Genomic DNA, 16,172 nt, shown 5'->3' with positions numbered 1-16,172 from the left:
GCAATATTCATAATCTATAATCAACATATAGAATGATGACTAAAAACCTAAATTAATCTGCAATTTCAATACTGCCTGCAATCCAACTTCATAACAAATTAACAAATGCTACATAAACTAAATATCATACCTAGTATATGCTAGCTAGCAGATACATTACCTTTCTTAAAATACCTAATTCCAATGACAAACAATAGCTAAACTAAATGACAGATTAAAAGACTTACCAGCTTAATAATAATCATAACAATAACTCCAACCACAATACCTAATCTAAAAAAAATCATATCTAGCAAATAGCATAATTATAATTATAATTATAATTATAATAATGATACCATTATCATAAAACAAAAACATTTTAAAATGTCAAACTTCAATCCAACAACTTAACGAAAAAGTAATTAGGTAAACAACTCATATCCTGAAATAAAACATGATAACATCATTGATTAAGAACCTAATACATTTCATCAGTACCTCCTTCCAGCACCACCACCAAATCCACCACGGCCGCCACCACCACCATAAGCTCCGGGAATCGAAGCAGAAACCAACGGCGCATCTTCCTTGAGCACAATTCCAGGCAACTCGCTCATTCCAAGTGACGCAAGCAGATCAATTGTTTCCTTATCAACTTCAATTCGGTCAGTCTTAATTGCAGATTCATCAGGAACGAAATCCATACGGCGTTCACGTTCTTCTTCTTGTAACTTCAATGAAATTCCTCTCACCGGACCTTTCTGGATCCTCTTCATCAAGTGAGTTGAAAATCCGGCGATCTTGTTACGGAGGCGTTTTGATGGAATGATTGCAACTTCTTCTAGAATCTTCTTGTTTGTGTGGAAATCGAGCGTCATTTTGGAGTAGTAACGCTCGATGACGACGCGGGAGGATTTCTTCACAGTTTTGGTACGGACGCGACCCATAGTTGTTCACGACGGAGATGCGGCGGCGACTGGATTCTGTTAGCGTTGAGGATGAAAAGAGGCTAGGGTTAGTGTTCGCTTGATTGATTGAGGGAGTTAGGGTTTATAAGTGACTGAAATGTGGGTTTACTGGGCTTGAACTTGGACTTGGTTGTTTATGTCTTATACCCGGCCCATGTGATTAATATTCTTGGATACTTTTTTTTTTTTTTTTTTTTTTTTTAAATTTTTTCATGTTATTTTAGCACATAGGTAGTTATTTATATGGTTATTAAAATGTACAAATATAACTTGCATGGCAACAGTGTTGTAAAAAATTCGATTACTCGTCAATTAATCATTTTTAAGAGCAATCAGTTCCGATTTTTAAAAAATTCGTTTAATTAAACGGTTAACGTCCATTGATGGGTCAAAATCGAATTTGGTAATCAAAGTCGGTCAAAGTAAAAAATGGTTAATATTTTAACATGAATTTAAGCTAGAACTCTATAGTTTAAAACAAAATAAATAATTTTAGACAATTATGTTAAAGTTTTATCTTTATATTTATAGTTTTTTTCTATATTTACACACATAATTTTTAAAATTTAATATTTAAATGTATAAAGTACAATCCGATTAATCCCCGATTAATCCTTCTAAAGTCCCGACCGATTAATCCCCGAATAGCGAATTTTGCAACCTTGCATGTCATCACTTTTTAATGACAAGTTGACAACCTTAAGGTTGTCATTAGAAAATTCATTTTCTTTTTTCGATGATTTCTATTGTATTTTTTTTTAAAAATAAAAATATTTCTTTATAAATAACTAAGACAAAGAAATTTAAAATAATTCGGGTTTTCAAGTTTTGACGGAGATGTAAGAAAGAAAGCAGATGAAATATTTTAGTGTATTTCCGTTCCAATATTACCCATCTTCAATTGAGGAAAGTGAGGAAACTCCCCTCATTGGTCCACCTCAGCATCTCCTCTCACAATCGTTACTGTTCACGTCTCCCCCTCCTTTTTTTTTGTAATATTGTAAGACCCGAATATTTATCTTGTATACTTGTGTATTATGGTGTTCAAGGGTGTGGGTTTTATTGTATATAAATTAAAATGCAAAAGAAACTGTTTCAGTAGGGTCGCGCGTCGCGCGGGTTTGGGGCGCGCCGCGCCATTTGGCGCTGACAGAATCTGTAGTGACCCGTCCTAATCCATCCAGACGAAGTCATCAACATTTGGTTCCTTTGCGATGATTGACTCCAAGTATTGTCCTTAACATGAGCAAATGCACAGCGGAAGACTTAATTCGTACCTGAGAATAACATGCTTTAAAACGTCAACATAAAGTTGGTGAGATATAGATTTGATGCTAGCAGCGTTATAACTATGGACCCCAAGATTTCATATACATACATAATACACTCGCAAGTGTATGGAAAAGTCGTTGAGCACTTGGTAACCATACTTAACATTTAAATCACAGCAGCATATTCTTAAATAAACCCTACACCGTACCAAGTGTAGTAACGAAACGAAGTACTGTGCAACCGTTTAAAACTGGTCGTCCAGCCCGGTTGGGGTTGTCAGACCCGATAGATCTATCAACAGGATTCGCGTTTACGCTCCTCACGTAAATATTAGCTACCAAGTATAAAGAAATATGCCATGGTACAACTCAACGTAGATTTTATTTTTGATCACTTGTGTCAATAACGTAAATCATTTATAAAAGTAGCGCATGTATTCTCAGCCCAAAAATATTTAGAGTTTAAAAGGGAACTATATACTCACCTAATGTATTTTGTAGTAAAAATACATATAACTTCATTGATCAAATATAAGGTTGGCCTCGGATTCACGAACCTATATCATTTGTATATATATTAACACACGTATTTGTAATCGGACAAATTTATATATATATATATTTAATTTATTGATTATATCATTTTTACGTTAATAATATTTTTAGATTTCATAAAAATACTTTGTTATGAGGTAGGTGTCAAATATATTTATGTATATTTATATTTCGTTTGCTTAAAACCTTAGTTTTATTTATACTAAGTTAATATTAGTAAGGATGAAAATGATGATACTTATAATAATGATAATACTATTAATAAAATTAATGATAATATTATTTATAATAATATTAATAAAATCATATATAGTGATGATAATAATAATAATAATAATAATAATAATAATAATAATAATAATAATAATAATAATAATAATAATAATAATAATAATAATAATAATAATAATGTTACTTTTAATTATAAAGATAATTTTAATTATAATGATAACTTTAATAGTAATGTTATTTTTTAATAATAATGATTGAAATAATGATAATAATTAATATTAACAATAAATGATAATAATTGAAGAAATGGATCTCTACCTTAATAGATAGGCATTTTCTAAAAAAAAATTGTCCCAGCCCGGGTTCGAACCCAGAACCTCTCGTTCACCCAAATAACCACCATACCACTCTGCTGCGTCAGTTTTTCTGATTTATATCAAACCATTTTATATTTAACCCGATTATTCTTAGTTCATATGTCTTCTTCTCCATCGATCAATTAATCAACCCAAATCGAATGGAATTCATTAACCATATTTACGAATACAAAAAGGTTTTCAATATTAATCAATAAACATACACGCCCAGTTTGATGTTTTGGATTTAACAGAAAAAAAATATAAAGAGCAGCAGCAACATCGAACACCATTAGAACCCGATTCAAGATTTTGAAATTTAGACAACTTTAGATTATAACCTTAACATGAAATAGGTGTTAAATTGTTCAACGAAACTTCCTAAATCTTTAATTGAACCTGAATTATACTAGATAACTCGAATTCGATTGAAGACAACGTTTGATTTTTTTATTTCAAAAAAACTTTGAATTCAAAATTAGAACTTAATTTGGGGAATTGAAATATGAAAATTTGTGGAAAGATCGTTCATTGGACTCTTAACAAAACAGCATTTCTAGATTTTTTTAGTTCGATTGATTTCTGATTTTTGGGTGATTGAGTTGGAAACAGAGAACATACTGGGTTTCTTTCTGTTTTCTCTTTAATTCGCCTAATTGGATATATGTATATGGAACGTATCACTTTTATCAATTGCTAAAGGGTCGACTGCATAACTCAACACAGAATGGTTCGTTTTAAAGCCAAATATGTCGACAGGTCTAATCAATCAGGAAGAAAAAAAATTAGAATCAGACAAGAAAGGAGGAAAAACCAGAATAAAAACAATTAAAAAGAAAAAGCTGATGGGATTAGGTATATACGTGTTTTTCATTGTCCCTAATATATAATACTGATTAATTTACATTAATATTTAATAAACATACTAATAAATGTAATATTATTAATTTTATTAACAATATAATACTAATAATACAATATAAATAATATTAATAATTATAATTATGATGATAATACTAATACTAATAAATATAATGATATGAATAATTAAAATATTGATAATAATAACTATAAAACTTATAACAATAATATTATTATTAATGATAATAATACTAATATTTTTAATAATCATAATAATATTAATAATAATAAATAAATAAAAGTGAGTACGATTTGTAACAGATTTTGTAACCTTGCAAGATTATATTTGATTTCCTAACTAGTTACACAGTAATTTAGGAAGCAAAGAATGTAAGTTTGATGTTGATATCAAACCTAATCCACGAAATTTCGTCTTTATAAATTAGATTTTTTAATATTAATAATTAATACATATATTAATAATAATAATTAAAAAAAATGATTATAAATAATAATGTTAATAGTGATAATTATAATAATGATAATATTAATAAATTGTTATATAACAATTATTATATAAATTTTAATACTTTTAGTACTAATACAATAATAGTAATAATAAATTTGTTAATAATAATAATATCGAAGTAATATTAGTACTAATTATCATGTCAGAATAATAAAGAGAAATAATGATGCTAATGTTAATATAAATTTTTAGTATTCATGATAAAGGAAATAATGATATTATAATAAATATATTTTAACTTGTACTTAATATTATACATACACTTATATTTATATTTATATATATATTTACATATTTATTTACACACAATTGTTCGTGACTCGTCAGGCATGGTCAAAGGGTATTTGATTACATGAACATAGATTTCAAGGCTTTCTAGACTCAACATTAGAGATTTTGCTTATCGTGTCGGAAGCATATAGAGTTTAAGGTTTAAATTTGGTCGGAAATTTCCGGGTCGTTACAGTACCCACCCGTTAAAGAAATTTCGTCCTCGAAATTTGGTAGAGGTTGTCATAAATAACAATAGGAATGTTTTCATGACGAATATGAGGAAATAATGAAGTTTTATCATTATTGAGAGATTTAGATAAAACGATTCGATTATGTAAGGCGCACGAGTGAAGCTATCACAAAAGAGTGAGATGAGTAAAAATATACTTGTTTTAACCAATGACGTGTTTAGAATTGATTTCCGAAATTTATGGAATTAAAGAAAATCTTACGTAATAAGATTTGGTTCTTCGGAGATTTGGAAAAACAGGATCTCTTTTGATTTAATGCGGTAATCTGTTTCGATTTCTTTGTCGGATATTTTACTATAAAACTACTCCCTTCGTTTTCTTATTTCCATATCCCATATCTTCTACTCTTTCTCCCAAATTCCCACTTTAAGACATTTGCTAATATGCTTCATCCCATTCTAATCCTTGATATACTCTTAATTTTTACGTCTGTCATCCTTCTTTTTCATCTACCACCAGAAGAGTCTATTTACTTCTACTATACTCTTGCGTTGATAGTGCTTCTAATTCTCCCATGTCTTTATATTGCTATATGCATTGATATACACGGTTTGTAATTTCTGGGTGGTTGTTGAATTTTATATCTTCCCTTATACTTCAAAGTTCCTGCTTCTGTCTCCTATGTTCATTATCATCCACAGTTAATGCTTTCTCCTATTTGTTGCGATTTATACTCCAATTTCTATTTTGGGGCTTTGTCTCTTCGTTTCTTCTTTCCGTCCTCAAGTCAAGCAGTCAATGATTCGAAATTCGTAGGTATGAAATTTGGAATGAACATAGCTAATGCTCTTAGAAAGAAATGGTAATAGAACGATTATGATTTGTCAAATTACCAGATTATCTTGGAAAAGACCGAATCATCAAGAAATATTTTCTTGATATTTTTAGAATTTGAATAGAATGTAAGAGCCGTGTAACATGGCACATGATGATGGTACTGTGAATCATTACATTCCATTAGAAACTCAACATGACTTACTGTAATATAATGAAGTTGATCAAGTTTCATTATATTATTCTAATTCATGCATCAGTTCCCAACACTTCTTCAGAACATTCCTATTTTAAACTCGAAGGTTTTAGAACTTAGAAACTAACACAGTTTGTTTTATGTTGTAATGCAGATGTTACGGAGAGATAAACGATCCCAGATAAGAATAGTTGTGAAAATATCTCCAAAATATGGAGAATATGTATAACGGAAGATATGAAGATATCTTATAATATCTAAGATAAGATGATGATGATGAATATCATCTAGAAAGGTTTAGAATCAGGAGTAGGGTTCTTACTAACGGTTTCAGCAAGCACTGAATCATTTGGATTCTTTGAAGGCAGATTCAGTCCTTGTATTTGTTCTTTGTTTCCTTCACGGTTAGCTTAATCCATTTTTCAGTACCAAATTTTCTATCGAGCGTTCCTAACACTCCCTTCTTTATCATCAAACTTTTGGCCATTTAGGCCATCTACAATTTTACTGTTTCCTCTGCATTTAATGCAGCCATATCTGAATCGTTGATTATCAATCCAAGGTGTTTTCGGGCGAATTGTGTTTTTAGATGATTAAACGCTTATGGTAGTATGGTGGAATATAAAAGATTTTCCGATAACGACGGCGCAATGACAAGGAGTATATATCGAGATTATAATAAGACTGGTCTTACTGAGAAGTCGAAGTGGAGCTGTGACAAAATTGGTTACTTGAAAAGGAGTCATAAGGTTGTTTTTGCTAATAAATGCCCAAGGATCTAACACGAATACGTGTTAGACTATAACTTTGGGTTCGAGAGATTTACAGACGCATAAATCTTTTCTTCCATAGATGAAGTGCGGTTGGTTCAACTTCTCGGTTGAGGTGTTTTCAAGAATCATGAAAAGATTTGAATGCGAATTGTAATCGTCAAGATACGAATAAGGTTTAGGATGAAATCAAGTGGCAAACTTGAAGATTAGTTTAATTTCATATGTTATAATCAATTTTTTTAATTCATTTTACTTGTCCATAGTTAGCAGTCTATTAGTTCGATTGTCTAATGGTCCAATAGTTCAACAGTTCAATATATTCATGTATAATTTAATATAAATAATTAATACGTATCGTGACCCGTGTACCGGTCTCAGTGTCGATCACAACTCAAAGTATATATATATTTTGGAATCAACTCCGACCCTGTATAGCCAACTCCCACCTTCACATATAGAGTGTCTATGGTTGTTCCAAGATATAAATATAGATGGGTCATTATGATAAGTCGAAACCTTGCATACGTGTCCCGTAAAATAAATAAATATATATCATGACCCATTATACAACGTGTTGTCTCAGAATTAATCCGACGTATTGTTGTACATGTGTCCCGACAGTATGTACAGTGCAGAAATTAAAATTGCGAGAATGTAAATTGCAATAAATTAAATGTTAGCCGGGAACAGTTAGCTAGGAACAGTTAGCGTGGATTCCTAACAATATTTCAATTTAATTAATTCGTCTGTTTCTAACAAATTTTATTTTGTCCAATGTTTTCTTCTTTATGCCACTTGTTGGATTCTGATAGGTCAAAATCCAAATATGAAATTTGAACAGAAATGGTTATTCTGTGGTGAATGGATACGTATATCGGTGGTTGTAAGTAGGATAGTAAATGACCGTTGAATCAGATTCGAAGAATGTACAGTGTAACTTGTTAATGTGAATTTTATATATTCCTTGGGTACTACCCACCCGTTAAAATATTTTCATCATTAACAATTTGTACGAAAGAATTATTTTTTTTTAATTACGATCTTTATGAAAATATACTTGCATATATATTTTCTTCAGATGTAATTATGGATTTAATGAGTCAATAAGATTTTATACTCATTTGATTTTTCGGTTAGAATTGGAGTACATAATCTTTAAAACATTAAAGATTACATAATCGCTATGTAGAACGAAAACAATGATGTAGGACAATACGTAGAACGATGATAATCGATGTGGAACGATATATAGAATGAATATCATACTCGAAGTTCAGATGGTGATATTTGAAATGTCCCGTTCTTATTGATTAAAAACGTTCCATATTAATTGATTTCGTTGCGAGGTTTTGACCTCTATATGAGACGTTTTTCAAAGACTGCATTCATTTTTAAACAAACCATAACCTTTATTTCATCAATAAAGGTTTAAAAAGCTTTACGTAGATTATCAAATAATGATAATCTAAAATATCCTGTTTACACACGACCATTACATAATGGTTTACAATACAAATATATTACAACAAAATAAGTTTCTTGAATGCAGTTTTTACACAATATCATACAAGCATGGACTCCAAATCTTGTCCTTATTTAAGTATGCGACAGCAGAAACTCTTAATAATCACCTGAGAATAAACATGCTTAAAACGTCAACAAAAATGTTGGTGAGTTATAGGTTTAACCTATATATATCAAATCGTAACAATAGACCACAAGATTTCATATTTCAATACACATCCCATACATAGAGATAAAAATCATTCATATGGTGAACACCTGGTAACCGACATTAACAAGATGCATATATATATAAGAATATCCCCATCATTCCGGGACACCCTTCGGATATGATATAAATTTCGAAGTACTAAAGCATCCGGTACTTTGGATGGGGTTTGTTAGGCCCAATAGATATATCTTTAGGATTCGCGTCAATTAGGGTGTCTGTTCCCTAATTCTTAGATTACCAGACTTAATAAAAAGGGGCATATTCGATTTCGATAATTCAACCATAGAATGTAGTTTCACGTACTTGTGTCTATTTTGTAAATCATTTATAAAACCTGCATGTATTCTCATCCCAAAAATATTAGATTTTAAAAGTGGGACTATAACTCACTTTCACAGATTTTCACTTCGTCGGGAAGTAAGACTTGGCCACTGGTTGATTCACAAACCTATAACAATATATACATATATATCAAAGTATGTTCAAAATATATTTACAACACTTTTAATATATTTTGATGTTTTAAGTTTATTAAGTCAGCTGTCCTCGTTAGTAACCTATAACTAGTTGTCCACAGTTAGATATACAGAAATAAATCGATAAATATTATCTTGAATCAATCCACGACCCAGTGTATACGTATCTCAGTATTGATCACAACTCAAACTATACATATTTTGGAATCAACCTCAACCCTGTATAGCTAACTCCAACATTCACATATAGAGTGTCTATGGTTGTTCCGAAATATATATAGATGTGTCGACATGATAGGTCGAAACATTGTATACGTGTCTATGGTATCTCAAGATTACATAATATACAATACAAGTTGATTAAGTTATGGTTGGAATATATTTGTTACCAATTTTCACGTAGCTAAAATGAGAAAAATTATCCAATCTTGTTTTACCCATAACTTCTTCATTTTAAATCCGTTTTGAGTGAATCAAATTGCTATGGTTTCATATTGAACTCTATTTTATGAATCTAAATAGAAAAAGTATAGTTTTATAGTCAGAAAAATAAGTTACAAGTCATTTTTGTAAAGGTAGTCATTTCAGTCGAAAGAACGACATCTAGATGACCATTTTAGAAAACATACTTCCACTTTGAGTTTAACCATAATTTTTGGATATAGTTTCATGTTAATAATAAAAATCATTTTCTCAGAATAACAACTTTTAAATCAAAGTTTATCATAGTTTTTAATTAACTAACCCAAAACAGCCCGCGGTGTTACTACGACGGCGTAAATCCGGTTTTACGGTGTTTTTCGTGTTTCCAGGTTTTAAATCATTAAGTTATCATATCATATAGATATAGAACATGTGTTTAGTTTATTTTAAAAGTCAAGTTAGAAGGATTAACTTTTGTTTGCGAACAAGTTTAGAATTAACTAAACTATGTTCTAGTGATTACAAGTTTAAACCTTCGAATAAGATAGCTTTATATGTATGAATCGAATGATGTTATGAACATCATTACTACCTTAAATTCCTTGGATAAACCTACTGGAAAAGAGAAAAATGGATCTAGCTTCAATGGATCCTTGGATGGCTCGAAGTTCTTGAAGCAGAATCATGACACGAAAACAAGTTCAAGTAAGATCATCACTTAAAATAAGATTGTTATAGTTATAGAAATTGAACCAAAGTTTGAATATGATTATTACCTTGTATTAGAATGATAACCTACTGTAAGAAACAAAGATTTCTTGAGGTTGGATGATCACCTTACAAGATTGGAAGTGAGCTAGCAAACTTGAAAGTATTCTTGATTTTATGAAACTAGAACTTTTGGAATTTATGAAGAACACTTAGAACTTGAAGATAGAACTTGAGAGAGATCAATTAGATGAAGAAAATTGAAGAATGAAAGTGTTTGTAGGTGTTTTTGGTCGTTGGTGTATGGATTAGATATAAAGGATATGTTATTTTGTTTTCATGTAAATAAGTCATGAATGATTACTCATATTTTTGTAATTTTATGAGATATTTCATGCTAGTTGCCAAATGATGGTTCCCACATGTGTTAGGTGACTCACATGGGCTGCTAAGAGCTGATCATTGGAGTGTATATACCAATAGTACATACATCTAAAAGCTGTGTATTGTACGAGTACGAATACGGGTGCATACGAGTAGAATTGTTGATGAAACTGAACGAGGATGTAATTGTAAGCATTTTTGTTAATTAGAAGTATTTTGATAAGTGTATTGAAGTCTTTCAAAAGTGTATAAATACATATTAAAACACTACATGTATATACATTTTAACTGAGTCGTCAAGTCATCGTTAGTCGTTACATGTAAGTGTTGTTTTGAAACTTTTAGGTTAACGATCTTGTTAAATGTAGTTAACCCAATGTTTATAATATCAAATGAGATTTTAAATTATTATATTATCATGATATTATCATGTATGAATATCTCTTAATATGATATATATACATTAAATGTCTTTACAACGATAATCGTTACATATATGTCTCGTTTAAAAATCATTAAGTTAGTAGTCTTGTTTTTACATATGTAGTTCATTGTTAATATACTTAATGATATGTTTACTTATCATAATATCATGTTAACTATATATATATCCATATATATGTCATCATATAGTTTTTACAAGTTTTAACGTTCGTGAATCACCGGTCAACTTGGGTAGTCAATTGTCTATATGAAACATATTTCAATTAATCAAGTCTTAACAAGTTTGATTGCTTAACATGTTGGAAACATTTAATCATGTAAATATCAATCTCAATTAATATATATAAACATGGAAAAGTTCGGGTCACTACAGTACCTACCCGTTAAATAAATTTCGTCCCGAAATTTTAAGCTGTTGAAGGTGTTGATGAATCTTCTGGAAATAGATGCGGGTATTTCTTCTTCATCTGATCTTCACGCTCCCAGGTGAACTCGGGTCCTCTACGAGCATTCCATCGAACCTTAACAATTGGTATATTGTTTTGCTTAAGTCTTTTAACCTCACGATCCATTATTTCGACGGGTTCTTCGATGAATTGAAGTTTTTCGTTGATTTGGATTTCATCTAACGGAATAGTGAGATCTTCTTTAGCAAAACATTTCTTCAAATTCGAGACGTGGAAAGTGTTATGTACAGCCGCGAGTTGTTGAGGTAACTCAAGTCGGTAAGCTACTGGTCCGACACGATCAATAATCTTGAATGGTCCAATATACCTTGGATTTAATTTCCCTCGTTTACCAAATCGAACAACGCCTTTCCAAGGTGCAACTTTAAGCATGACCATCTCTCCAATTTCAAATTCTATATCTTTTCTTTTAATGTCAGCGTAGCTCTTTTGTCGACTTTGGGCAGTTTTCAACCGTTGTTGAATTTGGATGATCTTCTCGGTAGTTTCTTGTATAATCTCCGGACTCGTAATCTGTCTATCCCCCACCTCACTCCAACAAATCGGAGACCTGCACTTTCTACCATAAAGTGCTTCAAACGGCGCCATCTCAATGCTTGAATGGTAGCTGTTGTTGTAGGAAAATTCTGCTAACGGTAGATGTCGATCCCAACTGTTTCCGAAATCAATAACACATGCTCGTAGCATGTCTTCAAGCGTTTGTATCGTCCTTTCGCTCTGCCCATCAGTTTGTGGATGATAGGCAGTACTCATGTCTAGACGAGTTCCTAATGCTTGCTGTAATGTCTGCCAGAATCTTGAAATAAATCTGCCATCCCTATCAGAGATAATAGAGATTGGTATTCCATGTCTGGAGATGACTTCCTTCAAATACAGTCGTGCTAACTTCTCCATCTTGTCATCTTCTCTTATTGGTAGGAAGTGTGCGGATTTGGTGAGACGATCAACTATTACCCAAATAGTATCAAAACCACTTGCAGTCCTTGGCAATTTAGCGATGAAATCTATGGTAATGTTTTCCCATTTCCATTCCGGGATTTCGGGTTGTTAAAGTAGACCTGATGGTTTCTGATGCTCAGCTTTGACCTTAGAACACGTCAAACATTCTCCTACGTATTTAGCAACATCGGCTTTCATACCCGGCCACCAAAAATGTTTCTTGAGATCCTTGTACATCTTCCCCGTTCCAGGATGTATTGAGTATCTGGTTTTATGAGCTTCTCTAAGTACCATTTCTCTCATATCTCCAAATTTTGGTACCCAAATCCTTTCAGCCTTATACCGGGTTCCGTCTTCCCGAATATTAAGATGCTTCTCCGATCCTTTGGGTATTTCATCCTTTAAATTTCCCTCTTTTAAAACTCCTTGTTGCGCCTCCTTTATTTGAGTAGTAAGGTTATTATGAATCATTATATTCAAAGATTTTACTCGAATGGGTTCTCTGTCCTTCCTGCTCAAGGCATCGGCTACCACATTTGCCTTCCCCGGGTGGTAACGAATCTCAAAGTCGTAATCATTCAATAATTCAATCCACCTACGCTGCCTCATATTCAGTTGTTTCTGATTAAATATGTGTTGAAGACTTTTGTGGTCGGTATATATAATACTTTTGACCCCATATAAGTAGTGCCTCCAAGTCTTTAATGCAAAAACAACCGCGCCTAATTCCAAATCATGCGTCGTATAATTTTGTTCGTGAATCTTCAATTGTCTAGACGCATAAGCAATCACCTTCGTTCGTTGCATTAATACATAACCGAGACCTTGCTTTGATGCATCACAATAAATCACAAACTTATCTTTGCCGGATCCACCTTAATACCTTCTTTGTTCACTATGTGACCGAGGAATTGAACTTCTTCCAACCAAAATGCACACTTTGAAAACTTAGCCTACAATTCTTCCTTCCTCAATACTTCTAACACCTTTCTCAAATGTTCACCGTGTTCTTGGTCATTCTTTGAGTAAATAAGTATGTCATCAATGAAAACAATGACAAACTTATCAAGGTATGGTCCACACACTCGGTTCATAAGGTCCATGAACACAGCTGGTGCATTAGTTAAACCAAACGGCATGACCATAAACTCGTAATGACCGTAACGTGTTCTGAAAGCAGTCTTTGGAATATCATCTTCTTTCACCCGCATTTGATGATACCCGGAACGTAAGTCAATCTTTGAATAAACAGACGAGCCTTGTAGTTGATCAAATAAGTCATCGATTCTTGGTAGTGGGTAGCGGTTCTTGATGGTAAGTTTGTTCAACTCTCGGTAGTCGATACACAACCTGAATGTACCATCTTTCTTCTTGACAAACAAAACAGGAGCTCCCCACGGTGATGTGCTTGGTCGAATGAAACCACGCTCTAAAAGTTCTTGTAATTGGCTTTGTAGTTCTTTCATCTCGCTGGGTGCGAGTCTGTAAGGAGCACGAGCTATTGGTGCAGCTCCTGGTACAAGATCTATTTGAAATTCAACGGATCGATGTGGGGGTAATCCCGGTAATTCTTTCGGAAATACATCAGGAAATTCTTTTGCGATGGGAACATCATTGATGCTCTTTTCTTCAGTTTGTACTTTCTCGACGTGTGCTAAAACAGCATAGCAACCTTTTCTTATTAGTTTTTGTGCCTTCAAATTACTAATAAGATGTAGCTTCGTGTTGCCCTTTTCTCCGTACACCATTAAGGGTTTTCCTTTTTCTCGTATAATGCGAATTGCATTTTTGTAACAAACGATCTCCGCTTTCACTTCTTTCAACCAGTCCATACCGATTATCACATCAAAACTCCCTAACTCTACTGGTATCAAATCAATCTTAAATGTTTCGCTAACCAGTTTAATTTCTCGATTCCGACATATATTATCTGCTGAAATTAATTTACCATTTGCTAATTCGAGTAAAAATTTACTATCCAAAGGCGTCAATGGACAACTTAATTTAGCACAAAAATCTCTACTCATATAGCTTCTATCCGCACCCGAATCAAATAAAACGTAAGCAGATTTATTGTCAATAAGAAACGTACCCGTAACAAGCTCCGGGTCTTCCTGTGCCTCTGCCGCATTAATATTGAAAACTCTTCCACGGCCTTGTCCATTCGTGTTCTCCTGGTTCGGGCAATTTCTAATAATGTGGCCCGGTTTTCCACATTTATAACAAACTACATTGGCATAACTTGCTCCGACACTACTTGCTCCGCCATTACTCGTTCCGACACCATTTGTTCCTTTCGTTCTATTAACCCCTGGTCCGTAGACCTCACACTTCGCCGCGCTATGACCATTTCTTTTACACTTGTTGCAAAATTTGGTGCAGAACCCCGAGTGATTCTTTTCACACCTTTGGCATAGCTGCTTCTGATTGTTGTTGTTGTTGCGGTTATTATTATTGTTGGGATGATTGTTGTAGTTGTTGTTGTTGTTGTTGTTGTTGTTGTTGGGCCGTTTGTTGTAGTTGCGATTGATGTTGCGATTGTTGGGATAATTGTTGCGATTATTGTTGTAATTGCTGTTGTTGTTGTATTGGTGATTCTTATCACCGTTTTCCTCCCACTTTCTTTTGACTTACTTCACATTGGCCTCTTCAGCAGTCTGTTCTTTAATTCTTTCTTCAATTTGGTTCACGAGTTTGTGAGCCATTCTACATGCCTGTTGTATGGAGGCGGGCTCGTGTGAACTTATATCTTCTTGGATTCTTTCCGGTAATCCTTTCACAAACGCGTCGATCTTCTCTTCCTCATCTTCGAATGCTCCCGGACACAATAGGCACAATTCTGTGAATCGTCTTTCATACGTGGTAATATCAAATCCTTGGGTTCGTAACCCTCTTAGTTCTGTCTTGAGCTTATTGACCTCGGTTCTGGGACGGTACTTCTCGTTCATCAAGTGCTTGAATGCTGACCACGGTAGTGCGTACGCATCGTCTTGTCCCACTTGCTCTAGATAGGTATTCCACCATGTTAACGCAGAACCTGTGAAGGTATGCGTAGCGTACTTCACTTTGTCCTCTTCAGTACACTTACTTATGGCAAACACCGATTCGACCTTCTCGGTCCACCGTTTCAATCCGATCGGTCCTTCGGTTAAATCAAATTCCAAAGGTTTACAGGCAGTGAATTCTTTGTAGGTGCATCCTACACGATTTCCTGTACTGCTAGATCCAAGGTTATTGTTGGTATGTAGCGCAGCCTGTACTGCGGCTATGTTTGAAGCTAGAAAAGTACGGAATTCCTCTTCATTCATATTCACTGTGTGTCGAGTAGTCTGTGCCATTTCCTTCAAAATAGTCAAATGGAACAAGTTAATCATACAGAATATTAAGAGTAGTTAATAGTATTTCGTAGCATAATATGAACTCATTTATAAAAGCTTTTTCTTCATATTAGCGTTTTATAAGTTTAAATTCGGGTAGTACCTACCCGTTAAGTTCATACTTAGTAGCTAATATACAATTCAACTACTACAATTTTATATGAAAAACTGATTATAATAATATTTCGCGTTCAAACTT

General features: G+C 33.0%; 1 protein-coding gene across 1 annotated transcript; it reads right to left on the bottom strand.

Moving 5' to 3' along the window:
- Positions 1-321: 321 nt before the first annotated feature.
- LOC139853048 (small ribosomal subunit protein eS17-like) lies at positions 322-1,024 on the bottom strand. The gene has a single exon (XM_071842415.1). It carries the CDS (start codon positions 927-929, stop codon positions 474-476), a length of 456 nt encoding a protein of 151 aa, XP_071698516.1. The 5' UTR covers positions 930-1,024; the 3' UTR covers positions 322-473.
- Positions 1,025-16,172: the final 15,148 nt, after the last annotated feature.

Source organism: Rutidosis leptorrhynchoides, chromosome 6, assembly GCF_046630445.1.
Source record: "Rutidosis leptorrhynchoides isolate AG116_Rl617_1_P2 chromosome 6, CSIRO_AGI_Rlap_v1, whole genome shotgun sequence".
Classification (NCBI taxonomy): Eukaryota; Viridiplantae; Streptophyta; class Magnoliopsida; order Asterales; family Asteraceae; genus Rutidosis; species Rutidosis leptorrhynchoides.
This window is presented reverse-complemented; position numbering and strand designations above follow the sequence as displayed.

Excerpts from the sequence above, each read along its gene's own strand:
- LOC139853048 (XM_071842415.1), bottom strand. The coding sequence starts at position 929 with ATGGGTCGCGTCCGTACCAAAACTGTGAAGAAATCCTCCCGCGTCGTC.